Genomic DNA, 25,188 nt, shown 5'->3' with positions numbered 1-25,188 from the left:
CCTTTCTTCCCCCTCCCTCCCTTCATGCGCATCCTTTTTTCCTCGTTTCTTCTTTTTCTCTCTTAAGTCTTGCCTTTCTCTCTTGGACCCTCTTAACGCTTCCTTTTAGTCCCTGGCCCAGCACCCTCCCTCGCAGCACGCTGGTCAGCTCCTCTCGGCAGTGCGCGGGCTCAACCCCGCCCACGCGGAACCCGAGTCACGAGGCTGCCGGAGGGGAGCTGCGAAGGGGGAGGGGCGAGGCCCGGGCTCCGCAGCGCGCGTGGGCGGAGCCGGGAGCACAGACCACCCCTGCTATATCTGCGCCTGCGCGGCGCGACTGCGGGGCCAGTCGGGACAGAGGAGACAAGATGGCGCTGCGGGCGATGCGGGGTATCGTGAATGGGGCCGCACCCGAGCTACCAGTGCCCACCAGTGGGCCTGTGGTAGGATCTCGGGAGCAAGCGCTGGCAGTTAGCCGGAACTACCTTTCCCAGCCTCGCCTCAGTGAGTATCAGAGAACAAGACGAATTCTGTCTTGCTCCTCAGTCTTTTGCCTCCATTCACCTGCTTAAACGGGGGGAGGGGGGAGGGGGGGCGGTGGTGGTATTTTTCCCTCTTTCATCCCACCTACTCTTACTCATTAGTCTGTCCCTAAAAGGAGATTTGAGTGTACGTGATGTTTTCGAAACACAGGTGGGCGGAGGGCGAGAACATTGACGAGAACTTTCTCCTGGGGTTGGTGGGCTCCTGGCTGTTGCCCCGCCCTCTTCAACTTCCCTAGACTGGAGCCTACTGGGGTTCTTGCTTCTTTTCTCTTCAGTCTTAATCATTCCCTGACTTCAATTGGGTATGTACGGGTCGAAGGGACGCCCCTTCCCATCTCCTCCCACCAGTGTAGATATTCAGGGCTGGTCAGGAGTTCCTGCCGTGGGAGACTATGTAGTGCCATCGCTGACGTGGTCTGTCCTTTCGTTGATGGAGGTCAGGCCCGCAGCCAGAGGGGGATGTTCTGTGGAGGGGCTGCTCCACAGGAGGACACCGTGATATCAGAGAAGCTAAAGCTGCAAAGTACCCTGCAGGTCATCAAGTCTAACCCTATCATTTTACAGTGGGAAACTGAAGGTTCTGGGAGGGACAGGACTTGCCAGACTTTAAACAATTATTGGCAGAGCAGAAACTAAAATTCTCTTTCTTTTTTTATTTTTATTTTTATTTTTTAAGTAGGCTCCACGCCCAGAGTGGAGCCCAACACGAGGCTTGAACTCAGACCCTGAGATCAAGAGTCGCCTGCTCAACAGACTGAGCCAGCAGGCGCCTCTAAAATTCCGTTTAATTCTCGCTGGTCCTTTTTTACCATTGTCTTCATTTACTGACGAGTTAAATGTAACACAATTAAGTGCAAAGCTATCTTGGGGAAGCCAAGCAGCTTTGCCCATGTTATATAGTATTATGTGCAAAATATATCATATGCATGTTTAAGTGTTGTGATTATTAAAAAACAACAACAACAACAAACCTGCCTTAATAAGTGAGGCTTTAAGTGGACTACCCAGTAGTTCCAAAAATAAATGTTTTTATTACTAAACAATACAATTGTGTAGAACCAGATCTCTTCACAGCTTCCTTTGGAATTGGGGATGAGCCCTGGAAATAGACTCTTTTTAAAACTTGGGAAAGCTGATGTTTCCTCAGGTGGTGAGTCTATGTTTGCCCTGGTTAGTTGCCAGAATGCCTGTTTGTGGGTGGCTCATTGGTTAAAAAGAATTTCAGATGAAGGGTTTCAGTCTAGCCGCCCTCCAGTCTGACTAATCCTATCCTGATCTGTCACTAGGTCATATGACAGCACTGCAGTATGAGGAAGAAGGAAAACACAGTTGATTCCATGGTTTGCTGAGATGTGCTCTTTACAATGGGAATTATATGAATTATCTGAGAATGCCTATTGGAGGTTTATATAAGCTGAAGTGGATGTTCCCAGGAAATTAACAGATGTTGCATTCTTACATAGATTTTGACAATAAATTTATACCTAACAATTCACATTCTTTTTTATGAATTGCATTTGCATGCTTTGCTTTTCTTTGGGTAGATAGGTAGACGTTAGTGGTGCTTCTAGGAAAAGATTATAAGGGTGTGATAATCAGTTTCCATATAATTATTCATTCTATGTCAATTTGAAGAATATCAACTGAAATAATAAAATGGTTTCAAGAGTATTCCATGATTGTTAACCCTTAAGGGAGATGAGTATGCTTTTTCAGTATTCTTTGTGTGCTTAGCCAATGGCTAAAGAATTCCAGATGAGATTCCTCCTGACAAAGTTGTTGCAATATAATGCTTAAAACTGAACCTCAGGAATCCTTTTTGTATCCTCAGTGCCTAGCACAGTGCTTGACACATAGAAGGTGTCTTGTAATTGTTTTATAAGTTGCATTTAAACCCCTTGTTCTAATAGTTTAATAGATTTTTAATGTGGCTGGAATCAGAGTAGGGAGTTGGGGCACTTGGTTGAGTTGCTTTTCTGTATCTGGGTTATTCTAAAAAGCATAAATGATACTGTACTTAGACTTACAGCTAACTAAATTTGAATGTCCTCCTTTGCTTATATTGCCACATTCTTGATTCTAGCCCCACAGTTTTAATTGCTTCTGAATAAATACTGATTAACCTCTTAATTTTTCTAAAGATTGATTATACAGTCTTAGGTGGCATGTACTATAGTTATTTAATATGTGCTTTTGAATGAAGGAATGGGACTGATAATGGCAGTACCACTCTACAAATTGGATCCTGTTTTAAAACAACTTCACGATGTTGGGTCTGTTAACAAGAAATGGAAAATGAGATATGGAGCCTTAAAGTAATCTTGAGCACTTTAGTTGAATTTCTAAATTCACAAGGAAAGAAAACTTAATTGTTGTTAAAAGTTGAAGCAAAGGTCAGTAATACATATTGAACTTTTAGACACTGAACATTTTGAATTAGATAATCTCCATTGTTCTTGAGACCTTAGATCAGAACTAACCTTAAGTTTCTTATTTCATAAAGCAGAGGTAGCCTCAATGAAAAGTTAGGTGAAGGAATCATAGGCCTACTTTTTCTAGAACCTCTCCCTCATTGCCCACCTGTTAGGGTGTGGGTCTCTACTATTCTTGCACAATAGAAGATGATTGCTGGGGTTTTTGTTTTGCTAATAAGGTGGAGGCTAGAGCACTGGATCTCTTATTGTGCAATTACTGTCTTAATTTTCTCTTTGAAAATTTCACAATCATTAAGTGGTGTTACTAGTGTTGAACAATCTCATATCCTGCAGGAGGAAGAGGATGTCATCTGACAAAACATGTGCTTCTTAAAACCTTTGTAGATTTTGGTTTTGAAATATTACTCCATAAATATTTATTGCCTGATTGACAGTTCAGAATCAAAGATGTAACATTTTGGTTGTAAAATGTGTTCACCATGTAACGTAAACATTTGTCAGTGTTCTAGGAAGTTCTGGATATCCTCTGTGGACCTAACTTCTTATTTATTTGGAAATTTTCATAAGAAGAGTGTTCATTATTTTGGTAAATAGAAATGTTTGTATAACTTGTGAATAGGTTTTGACTTTTTAGAAGAGCAGCTTAATGTCTTTGGCCGCCTTACTCGAAACTGTTCTCTCTGCTTTGGGCTGTTAATGATAATGGTGAGGAAGGCTGGATAAATACTGTTTAGAGTTAAATAGTGTTTGATATCATTTTCTCTGCTTGTATTTTTTAAAATAATTTTATTACCATAGAAAAGAGCTGTAGTTGCTATATAAACTGTCTTCTAGTACCTGTTTATAATCCAGATGTGAGAAACTGTGTCATCTATATTTTTTAGTTATGTTGGAGACTAAGTTCAGAAATATTATATGGTCATAGAATACCAACCTTAGAATTAGGGGGGGAGCCAAACAAACAAAAAACCAGTTCTAAGTCTGGTTCTCCCCTTTAGTAACAGATTTCTCAGAGCCTTAGTTTCTTTAAGTGTAGAGTGAGTATATCAGCCTTGCCTACCTCCCAGCATTTTGTGAACCTGAAATGAGGTAACCTGTCTGAAGACGTTCTGTGTTAAGTGTGAAAAACTTTCCAAATGTAGAGTTTGGTGATATTTTTATTTGGGTTTGGGTTATAACATTTATTAGTTCAGTTTTTATATGTCAGTTTAATTTAAATCAAGCATGTTGCTTAAGTTCTGATTTGTATCTGAAGTAGTCTCCTTGCATTTTTTGGTGTTTTTCAGTGAGGGGAAACTGCTGAAGTAAGCATCTCCATTAGATTCTCCCTTTTCTGCTTAAAAACTCTTCCAGTGGCTATACTCCCATTAGAGAAAGATTGTTTAGCAGTAGTGACAAAATGTAGACACAAGGGAAATACTGTCGGTGCATTAAATAGTAAAAATAGCTTACTTTTTCATAACTAAAGTTGCAGACGCGTGAAATTATTTTGAGTAGTATAGCTACGTAAGCCTTGCAGATAATTACAAGAGTGTACCAGACCACAAAAAACAACGAGTTCAGTTTTGGAATTTGAGCTACAGTACAGAGTTAAAAGAACAAGTGACTTTGGAGCCAGACTATATAAATTCAGATCCTTGGGCAAGTTACTTGATTTCTGAGTGTCATTTTTCTCTTCTAAAACTTGGAATATTAGTTAACTCATAGATTTGTTATGGAGATTAAGTGAGAATTCCTGACAAGTACTTATTAAATGTATGTTGGTGGTGGTGTTATTAATCAGTTAATTTGAATGGTTATTTATAGGCTTGTTAAAGCCTATGTACATTGTTGCAAATTTAGAGACTGCTTTTGATGAAGTAGAATCTTAATAGAAGTCAGCTTGATTCACTGTTTCCAGCAAAAACAATGACTAGTGTTTCTTTTTCTTGGTCATGCTTTTGCTTGTGACTGGCAACACTTCATAATTTTAGATGAGCTTGAATTTAAACATGAGATTCTGAAGCAACTTTATTGTAGAGGTTAAAATAAAGGAGGTGAAAATCATGCTGGAAAAAGTAGAGAGAATTTTCAGAACCTGAAGGATTTTGTTGATTGCATTTTATTCAGAACAGTTGCTTCTAAATCTTAAAACTAGAGCCTCTCCCCAACCTCAACAGCCCACACCCTACTCCTGTCCCTGTTTTAAGTGAAGGTTTTGAGATGTTGTTTCTATATTTTTAAAAACTGGGTTCGAAGAAAACATGTTTTAAATGTAGCTCCCCCTGCATTTCCACGTAGCAATTTTAGAAAGTCATTGAAAAGTTGAATGTTCGAACACACTAAAAATGAGGACAAATTTTTTGGGGTAATTATTTTTAAGAGTATTAGTTTATTTTCATACAATGGGAAGATTTTCATAAAAGTGAGTGTGGCAGCTGAGATTTTTCTGTAAAGGGAACAATTATTAATTTTTTTATATTATCAACCATTCAAGTAACTTAACTTTTTTAATTTGTGGCTTGCCTTTTATTATCTAAAGTTAACAAAGTCATTTGGGAGCCTCTGTTGAGGTAATTATGATTACAGATATTCAGGCAAATATTTGGTATCAGGTTTAAATGTCCTATGAGTATGAATGACAAGTAAGTGCCCCTGATAGTGCTTTTCTGCTCGCAGCATTTGTACCAGGACACTTGCTTCTTGGCTGAAAAAATTGTTTTTAAGTTCTTAAGCCCCTTGAGTGGACAGACTAGATATATTAAATGGTTTCCTCATTCTTGGGAGTCTACATTTGTGCCAGAAATATCTGTCCCAAGACAAGAAATCAAGCAAGTGAAAAATTCTCAATTAGTTGACAGTTTCTCACAACGTATTCAATGCCTTGTAGTAAGTTTTCTTCATTTATTTTTTTTCAGTTGTTGTGATTATGAAATTTAGTTAATTCTGACATTGTTAGAATTACTGTCTCCTGAGCATTCTGTTTTATACCTAATTACCAATACATTTGACATGTTTGTAGGTGTGGTAGGCTTGTAGGATAGCTACCTCCTTTGTAAAATGAAGGATTTGAGTACTGCCTTATGGACTGGTAGTTTATTCCTAGAGAATAATTTCCAGTAGAAAATAGAAGCCTCTAAACTGATGGTAATATTTGACTTTTTTTTTAAGGCTCTTATTTGACCTCTGGCCTTTCGTTCCATTGCCCACTCCCCTCTTCCTAAAGCTCTTTTCCCTATAGTTTTTATGACATCATTTAATCATGGCTTTTTACCTCACAGATGACATTTTCTCAGATTTCCTTTGCGAGTTTTGTCACTTGTGTTTAAAGATGAGGCTTTCCTTTCCCTTATCTACTTTGCTAAGTGCCACCTCTTTAAAGCATTTCCTTTTCTCTTCTAGGTAAGAACTACTGCTAGGTTTTTCCTCTGCTCCCACAAACCCTCTGTACACATCTGTTACAGTCCTTAACTCTTCCCCTTTCTCCATATAAAACTGGGAACTCTTGAAAGAACTCTGCTCCTCTGTGCCTTGTTTTTGTATCCTGGGTCCTTAAAGTGACTTACAGTAAGAATGCAAAATGTTAAAAAAAAATAAATAATGATGCAAAATGTTTTTGGTTGGATGAAGGTGGATTATGAAAAGTTGTACAGGCACAGGTTTATTTTATAAATTCAGTTAAAAAAATTTTGCGACTGTTTGAGTGCTTCATAGTATAATAGGTGCCATAGAGAGAGGACCTTTTTGGTAATACTACAGAGATAATTATAGGTTGTTGTCCTGTTCGACTAAAGCTGATTCTTCTATGTTTCTTTCTAGCGTACAAGACAGTATCAGGAGTCAATGGTCCACTAGTGATCTTAGATCATGTTAAGGTAATACCACTGGGATCATCATTTAACCATTTATGTAAAAACGTGGCATTGAGTCCTGTTCAGTACACTTTACATTTTATGTTATGATTTTTCACCCACTCTTTGGTCTGAATGTCAGTGCTATATAGGAGACGAGTTTTAAATCAAAAGTCAGAACACTGGATTCCAGTAGTGGATCTACTATGGATTCTGTTAGAATACCTCATCTGCAAAATTAAAAAAGAAAAAAAAAAATTTTTTTTTTTTTTTTTTTGGTGAATCCTACCTCATAGGCTTACTGAGGGAAAACAATAAGATATGAGTGTATTTTATAACCTATAGGTTATCGTATAAGCTATACGATCTTATGGTGTCTTATGGCTCTTATCATAGATTGCCATGTGTTATAATTATTTGTTAATAGTATTTGTCTTTTTTTTTCTTTTTTGTCTTTTTCACTCAAATACCTTAGGTCTTTGAGTGAATAAACAAAGTTACTTTTATCTTTGAGGCCCTGACCCTGGTATTCAGCTAACAAACAAGAACAGATTATCTCAACAGTGATTAAAACCCTAAAGCAAAGAACAATTTTTACTCAGTTTGTTGTAAGGATCTTTAGTTATATATTGGTTTTTTAGCCACACCTATACATAAGAATTATAAACACATACCTGTTATCATACAAAAAGTGACATAGAATATAGACCGTAATTGAATACCCTAGGGAAAGCCTCCTACCTGAGCTCTCTGATCAAAATATCTTCAGAGAAAATAATTTATATAGTATGCTCTCTAGAACAGTAATTATATAGTGGTTGGTGTTGGGGGGGTTTAGGGGGAAAGGTACACAATTATTTGTTGAGAAAAGTGATGGAAATATGAAATATGTTTGGCATGCGACTCCTCTGGAAGCAGAAAATAAAAAACATTTCATAAAAGAAAGAGCAAAATGGATTGTCTCTTCAGTTTTATCACTTAGATTATATTTTTATGCATGACAAGGTACCTATACAAATTAACCTCAGGATTAAACATTTACCTCCGGGCCACAGTCTCATACTAATCTACAATTTGATTCACAGTCTCAATATAGTGCACTCAGTTTGTACAAGGTTTAGGCAGGTGCCCATTAATGTTTTGTGAAAGAGTGGAATCTACACTTCTATTTTTGAGGAAAAGATAGGACACTTTTTTTTTAATTTTTTTTTTATTTTTTTTTAATTTTATTTTATTTTATTTTTTTTTTTAAAGATTTTATTTATTTATTTGACAGAGAGACAGCCAGCGAGAGAGGGAACACAGGCAGGGGGAGTGGGAGAGGAAGAAGCAGGCTCCCAGCAGAGGAGCCTGATGTGGGGCTCGATCCCAGGACTCCAGGATCACGCCCTGAGCCAAAGGCAGACACTTAACGACTGCGCCACCCAGGCGCCCCAAGGACACTTTTTTTTTAATACTTTTTTTTTCTATAATCTTTATTAGATAATATTTTTGGCTCATATTTTAAAAACATGAAACTTTTTTGTTAGTAAATATGTTATTGAAAACAAAAATATTTGCATTTTTTTTTTAATAAAGATTTTATTTATTTATTTGAGAGAGAAGAGGGAGAGAGAGCATGAGCAGGGGGAAGGGCAGAGGGTGAGGGACAAACAGAGCCCAACACAGGGCTCAATTCCAGGACCCTGAGATCATGATCTGAGCTGAAGTCAACATTTAACCGACTGAGCCACCCAGGTGCCCCCAAAATATTCACGTTTCAATTATGGTAAGCACTGAGCTCAGAACGGAGGATACGATGGTGAACAATGGGTCCACCCCAGTGCAGCACCAGGTAGTAGAGAAGCAAATATGATGCAGATAAACACATACGTAATTAGTAAGTGTTATGAAGGCTAAGTGTGGGGTGCTATGAGGGCCAGTAAGGAGAGGGACTTGAGAAAACATCTTTGAGGAAGTAACTTTAAGCATGTTCAAAAAGTTTCATTGAATGTTTGCCTGGAGTAGAGCTCCAGCTGAGGAAAAAACTGGTAAATAAATTATATGTAGTTGTAGGAATGGTTTTATAACACCAGATTTAGTGTGGCTTTTTAACTTAAACGGTCAAGGAACAGATAAACTGTCAGAGTAGAAAGTGGAGACTGTTACTCAATTCATGTTATGAAATTGGCAGGGTTTTTTTTTTTTAAGATTTTATTTATTTGTCAGAGAACGAGAGTGAGCACAAGAAGGGAAAGTGGCAGGCAGAGGGAGAAGCAGACTCCCCGCTGAGCAAGAAGTCTGACGCGGGACTCTGATCCCAGGACCCCGGGATCATGACCTGAGCCGAAGGCAGGCGCTTAACTGAGGCACCCAGGCATTCCTGGAATTGGCATATTTTTAATTTCTAAACCAGTAGTACTAGAAAAGAAGAAAGACAGTTATCCTCACTTATAAGTACAGATTCCAAAATTCTTAATAAAAGTACACTCATGTATTGGAGATTAGCAAAAATAATTATGTAAAAAAATCAATAGAATTATGACAAAGTAGAATTTATCCCAGTATTACAAAGATGATTTGATGTTAGGAAATATGTCAGTAACTTAGCTTAATTCAGCTCATTTATGGATTAAACTAGAAAGAGCTTATGGCCTTCTTGATAAATAAAGAAATAGTAATTGATAAAGTTACTCATTTCTTTCTTTTTTTTTTTTTTTAAGATTTTGTTTATTTATTTGACACAGAGAGCCAGCAAGAGAGGGAACACAAGCAGGGGGAGTGGGAGAGGAAGAAGCAGGCTCCCAGTGGACGAGCCTGATGTGGGGCTTGATCCCAGAATGCCAGGATCACACCCTGAGCCGAAGGCAGACGCTTAACGACTGAGCTACCCAGGCTCCCCAAAGTTACTCATTTCTTAAAAAGAAAAGAAAAGAAAGGTCTCTTGGCAATAGAGAGTAGAACAAACTTTTAACCTCTTAAAAGATATCCACCATAACCTATAGCAAATAGCATAGTTAAGAAGCGACTCTGGTAACATTCTCATTTAAATCAGAAACAAGATGAGGATGCCTGGTTGTTACCACCACCACCCATCTTTGTACTTAGAACCTAACCAGTGCTGTGGGAAAAAAGAAATAAGGGTATAAAGTGAGAAGGCACAGCTGTCATCATTTCTTGGTGATACAAGTAACTAAAACCAAGTCATTCAGTGGGCAAACTATTAGAAACAATGATGTAACACAGAGTTGCTGGATACAAGAATCAGTCTACAGAAATCAGAAATAAAACTTTGTTGAAAGACATAAAGGAAGACTTAAAATAAATGGAGATTCCATGTTTGTGAATAAAAAGACTCTGAGTGGTGAATATATTGATTCCACCCAGGCAACAGAATCCGTTAGAGATGGAGTAATTAAGATTAAAGATTTGGTGCAGGTGTAAGCAATTATATCAGTGGAGCAAAATTAAGCATCCTGAAACCAATTCTTGTCATGCTGGATATTTGAGTTGGTAAATGATAAAAGCAGCATTACAACTCAATAGAGGGCATGTTGTGCTGGTTAGTAAATATTACTGGGGTAGTTGGCATTCTATATGAAAAAGAATGAAAATGAGAAAAATAAAATTGCATACCACGAACAAAGCCAATTGGATTAAAGGTCTAAACCTGAAGAACCTATTAGAAGACAAAATCGAAAACCATTTGTATGAATTTAAATTAGAAGGTTTTCCTAAACAAGATAAAAAAGGCACAAATCATAAAGGAGGGCAAGTTATTTTATTACTTAAGTTTTGAAACATCTGTATGAAAAGATACCATAAACAAAATTAAAAGGCAAGATACAGAGTGGAAGTGCATATTTACAAAAGGGTTAATATCCAGAATTTTTAAGCTCCTACATGTTAAAGAAAAAGCAGATCCATTTTAAAAGTGAAGAAGAGATATAAGCCAGTCGTAGATAATAAAGTCTGAATTGTCAGTGAACATGAAAAGTTGTTTAGTATTAGGAAAATGTAAGTTTGAAAGATGCTAATTTTTATCAAAATGGCAAAAATTCAGTACTGTAAGATTGGCATAGCTGTAGGGAAAAGATGGCTAGGGCGATTGTAAATTAATACAATTCCTTTGCAGAGTAATTTGGAAATTTACAGAATGGGCACAGCCTGTATGTAGCCCACCACTTGGTAACCAGCTACCTTAGGGAAAACACACTTGGCCTGAGGAGCTGCGTGCAAGAGTGCTCTTGTAGCATGTTTCTCATAGTATACATTTGGAACAGCTTTGAACTCCCATTGTTAGAGAACTATGGAGTAAAATGTGTCATTTCATTTTAACTACATTTGTTTTATTTTAACATTAATTCTAAGATGTCCATTTATTCACCATGTTACCATCTTCATAATCAAGAGTTTTACAATCAGTGGTGCACCATATTTTAACTGAGTGATATTTTCCTTCACATTACTCAGAGTAGTGATGTTCTTTTCAATAGATTATTTTGATAAAATGAGGTAAATATTACCATAACAGGTCTAAAACATAAGGTCAAGTGAAGAAAATGAAAAGTTGCAGGATAATATATTTAGTATTTATGTAAATAAAACACTAAAATCTATTTTTGGAAACCTGCATTTTAAAATACTAAAAGTGAAAGAGGAATATATACTTGGTTAAGAGAACTTGGGGGGTGCATTTATCTTATTATAATAGTGATTACTGTATTTTTAATTGGCATTTTATCCCCTTCCCCACAAAGCATACAGGTGAGTACACACACAGCCCAGAAGCATACATCAGTTCTGAGTAGTGGGAATGTGGTTATTGTAAGTTTTGTGCCTTTCTTTAGTCTCAGTTTAAAACCTATACACAGGAGAAAAAATTAATTGCTGCCGTTTTATGGATTTAAGACCTTTCTCTGTACCTTATACTGTGTTTACCAAATTATATGCGCCAGTGTAAGTGTTTAAAGGATGTAAACTACCTGAGGATGTTACAAACTCTCAGTATATACCTGTATGGTTTGGGGAGGTGGGGAGATTTACATGCATACATGCTATGATAGAGATAGAGCATATAGAGTAATTTGGGGAGCTTTTAAATATTGGTTATTGATCCTGTATTTTTTCTGGTATAGTTTCCCAGATATGCTGAGATTGTCCACTTGACATTACCAGATGGCACGAAGAGAAGTGGGCAAGTTCTAGAAGTTAGTGGTTCCAAAGCAGTGGTGCAGGTAAGCATCACTTTCAAAACCTAGCCAGTTGAACAAAAACATAAGGAACACCTCTTCTTTTCCAGAGATCATTGAGTAAGTCTGTCTTTAGAGATTGATTACTGGTTGCGGGGAGAAAAAATTTTTTCTTGTGTCTTGCCAAATGTTAGCCTGCTATATCCATTCTAGCCCAGTTAGCTCCACTGACACTGGTAAATGGCTTTTTTTTTTTAAACAAAGCAGATGATCACATGGAAGAAGAGAGATGAAAGGCAGAATTTATAACTTATAGGATGAAACCAAAACAAGATACGAGTCTGTTTCTTTAAATTGTCTCCTGTAATACCTGGTTTTTAATGTTACCAATTATGGGAAATGGCCAGTTTTCTCAAATAACGTGTTCCCCTGAAAAGTAATCTAGAGCAAGTGTCAGCAAGATTTCTCTAAAGGGCTAGATAGTAAATTTTTTAGGTCTTGTGGGCCATCTAAGGTCTCTGGTGCATATTCTTCTTCTTCCTTTCTTTTTTTTTTAACCCTTTATTTATTATTTATTTATTTATTTTTAAGCCCTTTAAAAATGTAAAAAACATTCTTAGCTTGATGGAGTTGGACTAGAGTTTGGGTCATCACCATGGACAATTCTTTGTTAGTTATATTGAAAATAGTATGCATTTATGTATTCTACTTTATATGGGCTGTTGAACAGACAGAAATAATACTTAAGTACTTATGATCTAAATTCCTTTTGCCCTTCTGAATCCTTCTCTTTCTCACTAGGTATTTGAAGGGACATCAGGTATAGATGCCAAGAAAACGTCCTGTGAGTTTACTGGGGATATTCTCCGAACACCAGTGTCCGAGGATATGCTTGGTAAATGGATGTTATGCATTCTGAGCAGAGATCTGTTTTCTTTTAAACATACTTCCATGGAGTCTTCCTTTAAAATTACGACAGTTTGAGTCCTAGTCCACTCTGTACTATCTTGTTACTGTTTCACAGGTCGGGTCTTCAATGGATCAGGAAAACCCATCGACAGAGGTCCTGTTGTACTGGCTGAAGATTTCCTTGACATTATGGGTAGGATGATAAATGGGTTTCTGTGTTTTGAAGAAAATAGCCTCTGTTTTGTATCTTTGTCAAATAGAGAGTGATTTTTGTGATACTTTAAGTAGATAACCAATGCGGTCCATATTTATTGCTTTATTATTTAATAAATTTATGTTTTCTAGAAATCCTCTTAAAATTTTATGTAAAAGATTTTAAGATATTATAAAATATCACTGTGGTATATCTGAAATGTAAATAGCTTTGAAATATAAATGGCTTCTAAATTAGGATTTTTCTCTTATTTTCTATAGTTTTATTTCATTTTAGGAACTTGTTCTCCTACCATATATTTTGTGAGCCTACAAAAGACTAATGGGAAAGTTTCTTAAACAGTTTCAGATTTTAAAAAATAACTGATTTTCTAAGAGAAGAAAGAATGGCTTATATGTTATAGTCTTAATGTCTTAAAATTTTCTCTTTTGGAAATGCATTAGGCCAGCCAATCAATCCTCAGTGTCGAATCTATCCAGAGGAGATGATTCAAACTGGCATTTCGGCCATAGATGGCATGAACAGTATTGCTCGGGGGCAGAAAATTCCAATCTTCTCTGCTGCTGGCTTACCACACAATGAGGTGAGAGCTAGGATCTGTTTGGTGTGAAATTTAACAAGGGAGAATTTCTAAATGCTTCAGTGTTAATAAGAAGCCAAATAGAAGGTTTTCAACAATACTTACTTGTACCCAATACCCATTTCAACAATACTCATTGTTATTGTTAATATAATCTGACTACACTGAATCTTTTTCCATACTGGATATTCATCTTCCTGCTTATTCTTACAAATCTTTACAAAAAGTACAAAGTAGCTTTTTGGGTAAAGTCCTTTAGAACATCATTTCATTTATATAATTGCAATTCCAAAAAGTTTAGGATAAAACTTGTTGTAGAAGTGTTATTTTAAATTTCAACTTAGTTCTTTTGTACTTCTCATCAGATTGCAGCTCAAATCTGTCGCCAAGCTGGTCTGGTAAAGAAATCCAAAGATGTAGTGGACTACAGTGAGGAAAATTTTGCAATTGTATTTGCTGCTATGGGTGTAAGTATAATTTTTTTCTGTTTTGGTATGACATAAAAGATTGTTTATTTTATTAGAACAATGTAGAAAACAACACATACGTCATTGGATTTATCTCTAGGCAGAGAAGTTGCAACTTGGCATTTTTAGGTAAACTCAGGATTAAAATTTAACATTTGACTGCAAAATTTAAGAATAATTTTCTTTATGCCCAAAGCAAGCTGTTTACTCTGTTGGCTTTTGTGAAATTTTGTGGGTACTTGACTTCAAAAGAAGGAACAGTGTAGATCCATAGATTAGCCTCCATCAGAAATACTGAGAATTTTTCTTCTCCCAGCACTGATGAAGTCATTGCTATTTAGGTAAACATGGAAACTGCCCGGTTCTTCAAATCTGACTTTGAGGAAAATGGCTCAATGGACAATGTCTGCCTCTTTTTGAACTTGGCTAATGACCCAACGTAAGTAAATAGAGCTATTTCTTTCTGTCCACTCAGGCTTCAGATAAAAAATGTTACCTAAGACAAGGGAAGTAAAATGTTACAGTGAAAGCAACATGAGGCTAGGAATGGGAGAGCTGTGTTTAATTAAATTCAGCTGTACTTCTTGCTGGTTATTTGGCTTTGGGCAAATCACATAGGGTCTGAAGTTCAGTTTTCTCTTTGAGAAAATATAACAAATAATACTTGTCTCATGCTGTTGTTGTGCATTTTAAATGAAGTAATACGTATAAATGACCTAGTACCCAGACCATACTCAGCAAATGATCTTTTCCTCTTACCTGAGAAGTCTAGCCGCTCCCCTGTTTCTTCCCTCCCTCCTTCTCTCTCACTCAATTTTGAGAGAAATATAGTTCTGAGAAGTTGTGGGCCCATTTCTAAAATAATCTAACTTTACAGCATTAAGTAGTTCTTATTATGAAGATACATAATGCTTACTTAACTTCTAAAGTAATAATTGCTTTTTTGTTTATTAAAATAAACTTATTTATTTACTTAAAACAAATAACTTTCCTCAATTTATTTAAAACTTTTGAAGGGAGTCTGTAATTTCCAGAATTATTGTTATTTTGTCTTTGGCCTTTTCATTGGAGTAACAAAGGACTTAATGTTCCATTTCAGTATTGAGCGAATTATCACTCCTCGCTTGGCTCTAACTACAGCTGAATTTCTGGCCTATCAATGTGAGAAACATGTATTGGTTATCCTAACAGATATGAGTTCTTATGCTGAAGCACTTCGAGAGGTAACTTTTTTCTCAAAATGGGTTACTTTTCAGAGTTATTGTGTCTCTGTACAAGTTTTTTGTTTTTCTTTAATCATGTTTTTTAAGCTTCATCACTCATATATTAGTAGAGTACCTTAATTAATCAAAAAGAAAAACGCAACTTCTTTTTCTGTCAACCTCGTTGAAATGATTATAGGATGAGATTTAAATTATTAGCCTAGTTATCATACCGTCACATCTGTATGCATTTGAGACTTGATTCTAAAAGGCAGCAAATGATGCGAGCTCTTTATTCAGTTACTCTCCCAGGATGTTCTGTCTTTGTCCAGATTGTCAATTTTTAACCTTTAGAATTTCGTTTTTAGTAATGTTAGTATTTAAATATATGAAGAGCATACTCTGACAGCACCCTTTTTAGAAACTTTTCCTTCAGAAAACTTGGTGTTTATTTAGGAACAGTGTTAAGGTCCTAGCAGTTACCACCCAGAAGTTTGGAGTGTTCATTCTAATACAAGTTACTGAAATTTTGAGTAAGTTACTCTTTTAAACATGTAAAAAGGGGAAAAATGACTTCTGAAGAGACATACTATATAAATATCTAGCTTCTTAAAAGTCCCTAAGATCCATCACCATACCTCACTCTGCTGCAGTGCTTTTTCAGTGAAGAACTTTTTTTCCCGTCCATCACAGACCAGTAATTTTCTGAAGTACAATTAAACTGAGTTATTAGAAAAGTGCATATTTTAAAGAAGATACACAACTTACAAGCCTGGGATTTTTCTTTTTTCACTAGAGTCAACAGACATAAAATTAATCTGTCAGATTGCCGTTAGAGTTTTTAAATGCTTATCGTACTTTCTGTGTTATCTCATTGCACATTAACAAAAGCTGGTCTGCAGACCACACTTTGAATAACACTGCTACAGCATACTCTTTTGGAGGTGCCAAAGTAGCACCTAAAAGTTGGGCTTAATGCTCTAGGGTTCTTGGTGGTCATAGATTAATATTACAGCTATATTTTAATGTGCATATCTCCAAGAGAAAGACTATAACTATTCTTATTTTGTACAGTGAATGGACTCCTGGCACTGTGATCTTGGGAAATTATTTAACTGACCTTTGATCCCAACCGTAAATTGGGGTTGACAACATTACCTTCCTCATAGGATTGTTGTGAGGATTAAATTAAATATGTAAACTTCATCAAATGATTCCTGGGATGTATTTCCTTCCCTTTTGACCTTTTTAGCATTCACTTACATAAAGATGGCAAGATCCATGGCATGAAATAGATCTTGTGAACTAAGAATGTTCTCTTGGTTTTAAAAATAACTTCCTTTGATTTATAAAATTGCAAGCACATTTTTTTTTCTAGTGAGCTAATTGAAGATTTGCATTATGGTGATATAATTGTAGCAAAAACTTTTGGTCCCCAATTGTCAACATTTTTTTGCAGAATAATCTGACCTTGTGTTGCTAGATTTTTAAATCATCTTCCAGAGATAGTATTTAAAAGTAAAAGATGATACTTCCAACTTTGTAATTGGGTATGTTCAAACAAACGTATTCTAAGCTTTGCTTTTCATATTCTGGTATGTGACATCCTACTCCTTGACTTGCTGTCAGGTTTCAGCAGCCAGGGAAGAGGTTCCTGGTCGACGAGGTTTCCCAGGTTACATGTATACAGATTTAGCCACAATATATGAACGTGCTGGTCGAGTGGAAGGTAGAAATGGCTCCATTACTCAAATCCCTATTCTCACCATGCCTAATGATGGTAAGTTTTTGGTCTTTGGATTATAGCAGATGTAATCATATAAGGACTTGATTCTGAGAACATTTCCCTTTTTGAGTTGAAATTCTTTTTTTTTTCCTCCAAGTTTTTACTTAAATTCCAGCTAATTAACATACAGTGTAATATTATTTTCAGGTGTAGAATTTAGTGATTCATCACTTACACACAATACCTGGTGCTCATCACAAGTGCATTCCAATCCTTATCCCCTATTTCACCCATCCACCCACCCACCTCCCTTCCAGCAGCCCTCAGTTTCTTCTCTGTAGTTAAGAGTCTGTTTCTTGGTTTGCCTTTCTCCCCCTATGTCATTTCTTTTGGAATTGAAATTCTTTTGAGGGTTTATCCTTTAAGAGTTTACCTTAACTAGGTGATTTGTATCTAAATGAAATTTTTCATTTGTAAACTGCCCATAATAATCATCCTTTTGTAGAAGAAGAAAAACAATTTTCTTTGTAATTAGAATTTTCAGTTTTCATTTATTAGGTTACTACTGAGTGTCTGCTATTTGTGGGACACTGATCTAGATATAAAGAAATTCTTTTTTTTTAAATTCACTCTCTAATGTAAGTTACTCTATCTTTTGGATTGAGTTGGGTATTTTTTATGTACATCCACCAATAAGTTGAGGTAGCTTAAGTGCCAAATGAAGAACGCAAATAGTTTAAATGCCATAAGACTTTGAGGGCAGAGTGATCACCAGAGGCTGCTTAAAGGTGACTGTTTGACTTTGCATATGACAGTACATAGTGCAGTACCTGTTTGAGTGTATGCTCGGGGGTGAAACAAGTCAGTAGTCCTCTTCTATTACTGCTTTTTGGTCCTAATCTGTGTTTAAAAAGTACTTTTACAGGGTATTTTCAGAAACAGTAATAACGCACTATAATTGAGCAGTAGCTTTCAGTGCTTTATAAATATCTGATCCTCACAGCAGCTTTGAGGTAAATGCTGTATTCTGAGGCACAGGGAGGTAAAGTAATCTATTGAGGTTAAGAAGTGATAGTTTTAGAACCCGGGCAGTCTGAATTCATAATTCACACTGTACTGTCTCTGACATGAAAACGATTTATTTGTTCAAAGAAAGTACCTATAAACTTTATGTAATTTAACCAACTTAGAAATGTCTTGCTTTGTCGAACTGTCTTGGTGCTGGCTGCGTAGTGGTGTTTTGCTTATCATTACTATATTTTCCATGTTGAAATGGTGTGTATCCATCTGAATACCTTATGAACTAAGAATGTTCTCTCAGTATATGTTAAATTGGCAAACCTCTTCCAGGGAACTTCGTGTTTAAAATGGAGTTTTATTTATTTTGGGGAGAAAAAACTAGGAAAAACAGTACTTTTTCTGAATGCAGCTTATTTACCTCATGTGCCAATGCATGTCTAACTGTGCTGCAACTCAGTAAATAAAACCATCCAGTATGATAATCGCATTTGGCTATTTAAATTCTAAAGTTCATTAAAATTAGATAAAACTTGAAATAAAGTTTTTCACTTACAGTAGCCACATTTCAAGTACTCGATTTCAAGCCACATTTGGCTGTTGGCTACCGTATTGGACAGCACAGATACAGAACTTTTCTGTCATCACAGAAAATCACTTTAAAGAGCACTGTTTTATATAATGCTATAGGTAAGGTACACTGACTTCCTGTGATTTGTTTATATGATGTGGACACTTTAACTAATGTCAGACCTCTTGCTCTGGTAGATATCACTCACCCCATCCCTGACTTGACTGGATATATTACAGAGGGGCAGATCTACGTGGACAGACAGCTGCACAATAGACAGGTATTTGACATTTAAGCAATGCTCTAAAGCTTACAAGTCTACTCTTCAGTTACTCTTCAGTGATTAGTGACTTTGACTTTGCTCTTAGGAATTATTTTGTTAGAAAATATCAACTTGTTTTTCATTTGGTTATATGATTGTCATCTCTGTGTACCAAGATCCTGTTGTGCATAAGAGTGCCAGGATTAAGATTTAAGTTTCCACATTTCTTTATTGTGCCTTAAAATGGAGTCATTGGTCTCAAAGAATTTTGGGGGGTATTCTATTCCATAATCTCTACTAATCTTATTATTAATACAAAAATATATTTTTTCTATTCTTTTACTAATGTATAATTGACATTACATTATATTAGCTTTATGTATACAAAGTAATGATTTATACTGATATATATTGCAAAATGATCACCGTAAGTCCAGTTAACATCCATCAATACATATAATTAAAAAATAAATACTTTTCCCTTGTGATGAGAACTTCTAAGTCCACTCACCTAGCCACTTTCAAATATGCAGTACAGTATTATATTATAGTGACCATGCTCTGGATTACATCTTTATGACTTAATTCATTTTGTAACTGGAAGTTTGTACATTTTGACCCCCTTCACCCATTTTGCCCATCCCTGTCTCAGGCAGGCACCAGTCTACTCTCTCTATCCATAAGCTCATAGGTTTTTGGTTTTTTAGGTTCCACATAGAAGTGAGATTATAATAGTATTTATCTTTTTCTGTCTGACTTATGTCACGTAGCATAATCCCCTCAAGGCCCATCCATGTCCTTAAATGACAAGATACCATTTTTTTTAAATGACTGGAATAATCAAAAAAAGATTGATGGTTCCGTAACAGATGCTGGCTTCTAATATCAACTTTTAGGTGAAATTACTTACTGTTAAATTTTTTATTTGGTATGTGATTATATCAGTCAGAGCTTAGAGGCTATTTAGATTTGATACTATAGGCAAATGTTGAAAATCTAGTTTTTCAGTATCACCTTGTACTGTTTTTTGTAGAGTTCACTTTCTGAGTTTGATTCTCAAGAGAAATACTGTGCCATAAAGTCTCACTTCATTTTCTAACTAGGAGAAGATATTATAACTCCTTTAAGAAATAAATAGAAGTTTAATGTAATTTAAGGGAGAGTGAGTTTCAAAATGCTTCTTTACTACTGGTAAATCTTGAATTTTGTACTTAAATAATATTTTTTCCCTCATGTTCTATGCAAGATTTACCCACCTATTAATGTGCTGCCCTCATTATCACGGTTAATGAAGTCTGCTATTGGAGAAGGTATGACCAGAAAGGATCACGCCGATGTATCGAACCAGCTGGTATGTATATCCTCTTAAGGATGGTGTTTAAAGAAATGAACACCTTTCTTGGTCCATTCTTTCTGCTGTTACACCTCTTGTCTTTCTCCCATATCACTGTACTTATCCCCCATCCAAGTAGAATTTTAGTATAGGTTACATATGGAAGATACAATCATGCATTGGAAGCAGACAGTCTTCTCTTTTTATAAGGATAGATGCTGATAACCAAGATTAAAAATCATATGCTTGAAACCCACATCTAATGCTATACAAGATAGTTTCTAAATTAAAAACAAACAAATAAGCCAGCTATAAGGCCATTTTAGGTTTTTATTAGTAACCGTAATAATTACAGAATATTCCTAAAAAGATACTCTAATTTCTTACTTAAGAAATTAAGCAGTCATCAGAACACTAAGGGGTACAGCTTTATATACTCTATGAAATCCTGGGTTTCTGTAGCTGTTTTTTTGTTTTGTTTTGTTTTTAGGTTTTATTTATTTGACAGGGAGAGCGAGAGAGTACAAGCAGCAGGAAGGGCCAGAGGGAGGGGGAAAGCAGGTTCCCCGCTGAGCAGGGAGCCCGATGCGGGGCTCGATCCCAGGACCTTGGGATCATGACCTGAGCCGAAGGCAGACACTTAACCGACTGAGCCACCCAGGCGCCCCATAATCCTTGGTTTCTGTAGTTGTATGAGATTGTACACCAAGCACAAATAAGAATACCTTTGACCTTAAAGTAGAAATGGTAAACCTACTCATACCACAAATATTTACTTGAACTTCGAGATGGATTTCTCTGTGGTATGAGTTCTGACTTTGACTTGCTCTATAAAATGTAAGCTCATTGATGTATTAAGGAAGTGTATTTTCTGGAGTGTTAGTGTCTGCGGACTGCATGCCTGAAGACTCTTTCTCAATAAGACTGCTTTATAATAAAATCTTTCTGATACTTACATATTAACTTCATGTGAATTGTATTTGTAAATAGTATGAAATTTCTTCTGTGGTCTCTTATGAAGATAGCTACAGAAATACTCAATTTATAGCCCAGATTACTTTTAACATTTATAAAATCTGTATTCATATAAATATTTTTTTTCTCTTCAGTATGCATGTTATGCCATTGGTAAGGATGTACAAGCCATGAAAGCTGTTGTTGGAGAAGAAGCCCTAACCTCAGATGATCTTCTTTACTTGGAATTTCTGCAGAAGTTTGAGAGGAACTTCATTGCTCAGGGTAAGATGAGTATTTTCTTACAAACATAAACAAGCTCATACATAGTTTTGAAGACATCTTTCCCATTTTGAGAGAATTTGCATTGATCTCTACATGATTTTCCTTCTGATTAGAGAAGAGGTTCTTTCAAGTTCCTGTCATGTCTTTTGCACTTAGCCGTCTGGCATCTTCCTCTCTGCCTTCAAGTGCATTATCCATTTAGCTCCCATCTGAATTTTTTCCTTCCTTATGCTTGGTTTTCTGCTCTGCCGCCTCCATTGCTGGTTCTCCTTCCTCCTCACCTCTCTGCAGTGATCTCCTCATGTTTTGGGAGTTTGGGGCTTTTGTAATTCACCGATTTTCATCTCCTTTTCTGATTTTGTATCTTTGTGCTCCTTCATTGTTTATGTTATCAAAGGCCTAGCTCCCTGTTCTTTTTGTGCTTCCCCCTTCCTCCCCAGCTTTGACTTTTTTCCTTTGCTGTTAACTAAATTGCTATGTGTGATCCGTATCCTCTTTCTGAAGCTCTAATCCCACACTGCTAACTAGGAGGATACCTTTGTTTATGCTGCCATCTCAGGCTCAGCATGGTCAGAACCCAAAGTTTTTTTTTTTAAGCTGACTACCTGCCTAGAAGTTCCCTTTTCAGTTTGTCTACCTCTTGCATGAGTATTGCCAAGCTCAGTAATTGGGTATTATTCGTAACTTTATAAATTTATTCTCCAGTAAACAAATATGTAATAATTTCTGTTGTTCTTATTTAAAATATCCTATTCTGGTTTCATTTCTATTATAGTATCTTAGTTCAGTGTTTCTCAAATTTTAATATGCTTTTGAATCAACTGGAGATCTTGGTAAATTGCAGATTCTGTAGGACTGGATGGGGCCAGAGATTGTATATCTGCACAAGTTCTTGGATGATGTGGAAAGCTACTGATTTCTGACCATCTTTGAGTCTTAAGGCCTAATCCAAACCCTTGTCCCATCATCCTGGTCATTAGTGCCAGCTTTTTCATTACTTTTCCTGACTCCCTATATCCCTCTGATAGTTGCCAGAATAAATTTATTACTAATTTTGATTGTCCCTCTAGTAAAAAGGCTGTAATGGTTTTCATTCCATAGGCACATGTACAATTTTCAAACTGTTTTGATTGGTCTCTTCCTTGCCACTACTTCTGACCTCAGGGGTACTCAACACGGATGTGTTAACTTTGGAATAATGCATCATGCACACTACACTCTCCTATTTATTTGATGCATTTCTTATTAACATTAAACCCCCCCAAAATATGTATAATTTTTTTTTTACTGCAGAACCATAATACCTTAAAGAAATAAAAAATGAAATTCTCTGGTGGAGAAAAGAACCAAGAACTCCAGCCACTCTGATTCCTTAGTTAAGAAATGGAATTTATTTGCAGGATAAGAATGACTCTACTACTAAAAATAATTAATAACAACTTCGAAAACAGCCGACCTATTCAAGGTGTTCAGTTGACATTTAAGGTTTTCTAAGTGTCTGTACTACCCTCCCTCACATTCATCCTCTGTTCCTGGAAAAACTGCCTTTCTCAATAATCCATAGACAAAACACTGGTTCTAGTTTGCATTGCTCCAGGTATTTAGATCCTACCCAGTTGTCCACAGAGTTGTCCCACACGTGCTAGATTGCCCACTGCCTCTAGTCTGCAGGCCTCTCCCTTTTCTCTGATTCCTAATGGTACTTACTCTCTTGTACCCTCACTTACACATTTGGTTGCATCCAGTGTTAGGAGACCTAACTGCTTTGTCACTTTTTTTTTTTTTTTTTTTTTTTTGGTAATACTTGACGCTCACAGTTGTCATATAGTGGAATAAATAATAACACTGATAAGTTGGAAGTAGTTTGCCTTTATTCATTCAATTTCAATTTTGTCTAAGGTCCTTATGAAAACCGCACTGTTTATGAGACTTTGGACATTGGCTGGCAACTGCTCCGAATCTTCCCCAAAGAAATGTTGAAGAGGATCCCTCAGAGCACCCTGAGTGAATTTTACCCTCGAGACTCTGCGAAGCATTAGCTGCTCTTTCATCGCTGGCTCGATACACTTTTGAAATACTGGTTCTGTTTTCTTTATTCCTTTTGCACTCCCCTGTTCCCCCATCTTTGTGTTGGAGTTTACCTTGTTTCCCTGTAATTAAAAACAAAAAATAGGTAACATATTGTGCCAGTGTTGCAATGTTTTAAACTTCTGACAGACTTTAAAATATCCCCTGTTCTGAAAACCTGGATCATCAGTGCTCTTTTTAAAGTAGCTGCAGGGATGGAGGTGAAGTTTTCCTACAGATGTGTGTATTTGTACATAGTGGTGTAGTTAGTTGCCTAATAATGTCTTCATTATATGGATCTCCTTGACCTTACCTCTCAGTCCCCTCAAGAGTATCACTGTCTGAAGTAATAATGCTTTGATCTCCAATTTAGAGCCAGGATCAGGTCTAAAAGAAGCCTCCTTTCTGAAGAGCCGAGGGCCTCTTCCCTGAGCATTTGTTTTTGGATTGTTGCTGTGCCCGTAGGTCTGTGCAGCTGCTCTAAGCAGATGGTTTTTACTGTCCACCTGCTCTTTCCTATTTAATGACTAGAAAAGGAGTTTCCTTTTTCTCTTTAGTCCTTACGACTCCGGGACTCCTGTGTCTTACTGTTCTCCGTCCCTCTGAGTAACACAGAATCCTGCAGCTTTTGCACAGCTGGCATTGATCTGATACTAGTGAGATGCCTTGTCTTAATGATCCTTACTGGGTTTCCCTGCAGAGGAATCATAATTAAAATAACTAATAGAACTGTTGCTTGGAAAGAGTTGGAGTACAATAAAAGAAGAAAGAAAAACCCACGTCCATTCTACATTCTGACATGCTAACAGTGGTTTAAGTTTCTCAAGTGTTTGCCAGATGCTGAGGGCAAGGTGGGGAGGAGAAAGCTCTTCTGTGTATGGATATTTTAAACTCTGTTAGAGAGCAGCCTTTGGAAGATCCCCTATTTGATCCTGTTTTCTGACCCATCTCTGCCTTTTTGGGGTAATCTTGTGGCACAAGTGATAGCATTTAAAAGCTCTCTCCTTTTAATTGCCGCTTCTTCTTGCTGTGAGTCCTGAGCTGTCTTCTATGCACTTCTGCCATGTCTACTGTTCGGTCTCTTCGTGTTCTTTGTTACTTGGTGCAATGGCAACTTCTCTGTGCATTCCATCTTTCCAGTTGTGTAAAGTTCTTCACTTTTTTCTCTGAGGGTATAGCGGGTGGGGGGAGTCAGCATGATTATATTTTAATGTAGAAAATGTGACATCTGGATATAAAATGAAAATAAATGTTAAATTAAATGGAAGTTACCTAAAGTGACTGTGTATCTTCTAATCAGAAAAGCAGTATCAAGTGGCTCTATAATATATAATAATGCATGTCTTTGATTTACAAGTTTTGAACATCATAACCACTGTTGTGAACCAGCCGCCCCGTGTTATAGGGACATGGCTCAATTTTTATATCCTCTGTCTTCAGACTACCCTTTCTACCCTTTCAAGCACTTTCCACAGTAATAGATCTCCAACATACTGTATTTTGATCCAAGCTTGAGAGTTACTACAAGTGTTGTATGGCGTTGTTTCAAACCAATCCGCAATGAATGATAGAGGATGATAAATAGAAAATGAAATACATATTGAAACAAGCCAAAACTTGCTTTAAATAAAATCTTAAATG

The 25,188-nt window shown here is 36.6% G+C and overlaps 1 protein-coding gene across 1 annotated transcript; it reads left to right on the top strand.

Moving 5' to 3' along the window:
• The first annotated feature begins 301 nt into the window (after positions 1-301).
• Positions 302-24,814, top strand: ATP6V1B2 (ATPase H+ transporting V1 subunit B2). The gene is made up of 14 exons (XM_026519068.4): positions 302-483; positions 6,758-6,813; positions 11,907-12,005; positions 12,762-12,855; positions 12,985-13,062; positions 13,527-13,666; positions 14,029-14,130; positions 14,472-14,569; positions 15,230-15,353; positions 16,962-17,112; positions 18,844-18,926; positions 20,155-20,259; positions 21,351-21,480; positions 23,380-24,814. The coding sequence occupies exons 1-14, from the start codon at positions 348-350 to the stop codon at positions 23,517-23,519; spliced, it is 1,536 nt and encodes a 511-aa protein (XP_026374853.1). The 5' UTR covers positions 302-347; the 3' UTR covers positions 23,520-24,814.
• The last annotated feature ends 374 nt before the right edge of the window (positions 24,815-25,188 follow it).

This window comes from Ursus arctos, unplaced genomic scaffold (genome assembly GCF_023065955.2).
Source record: "Ursus arctos isolate Adak ecotype North America unplaced genomic scaffold, UrsArc2.0 scaffold_11, whole genome shotgun sequence".
Classification (NCBI taxonomy): Eukaryota; Metazoa; Chordata; class Mammalia; order Carnivora; family Ursidae; genus Ursus; species Ursus arctos.
The sequence above is the reverse complement of the archived record's forward strand: the minus strand, read 5'-3'. Positions and strand labels throughout refer to the sequence as shown.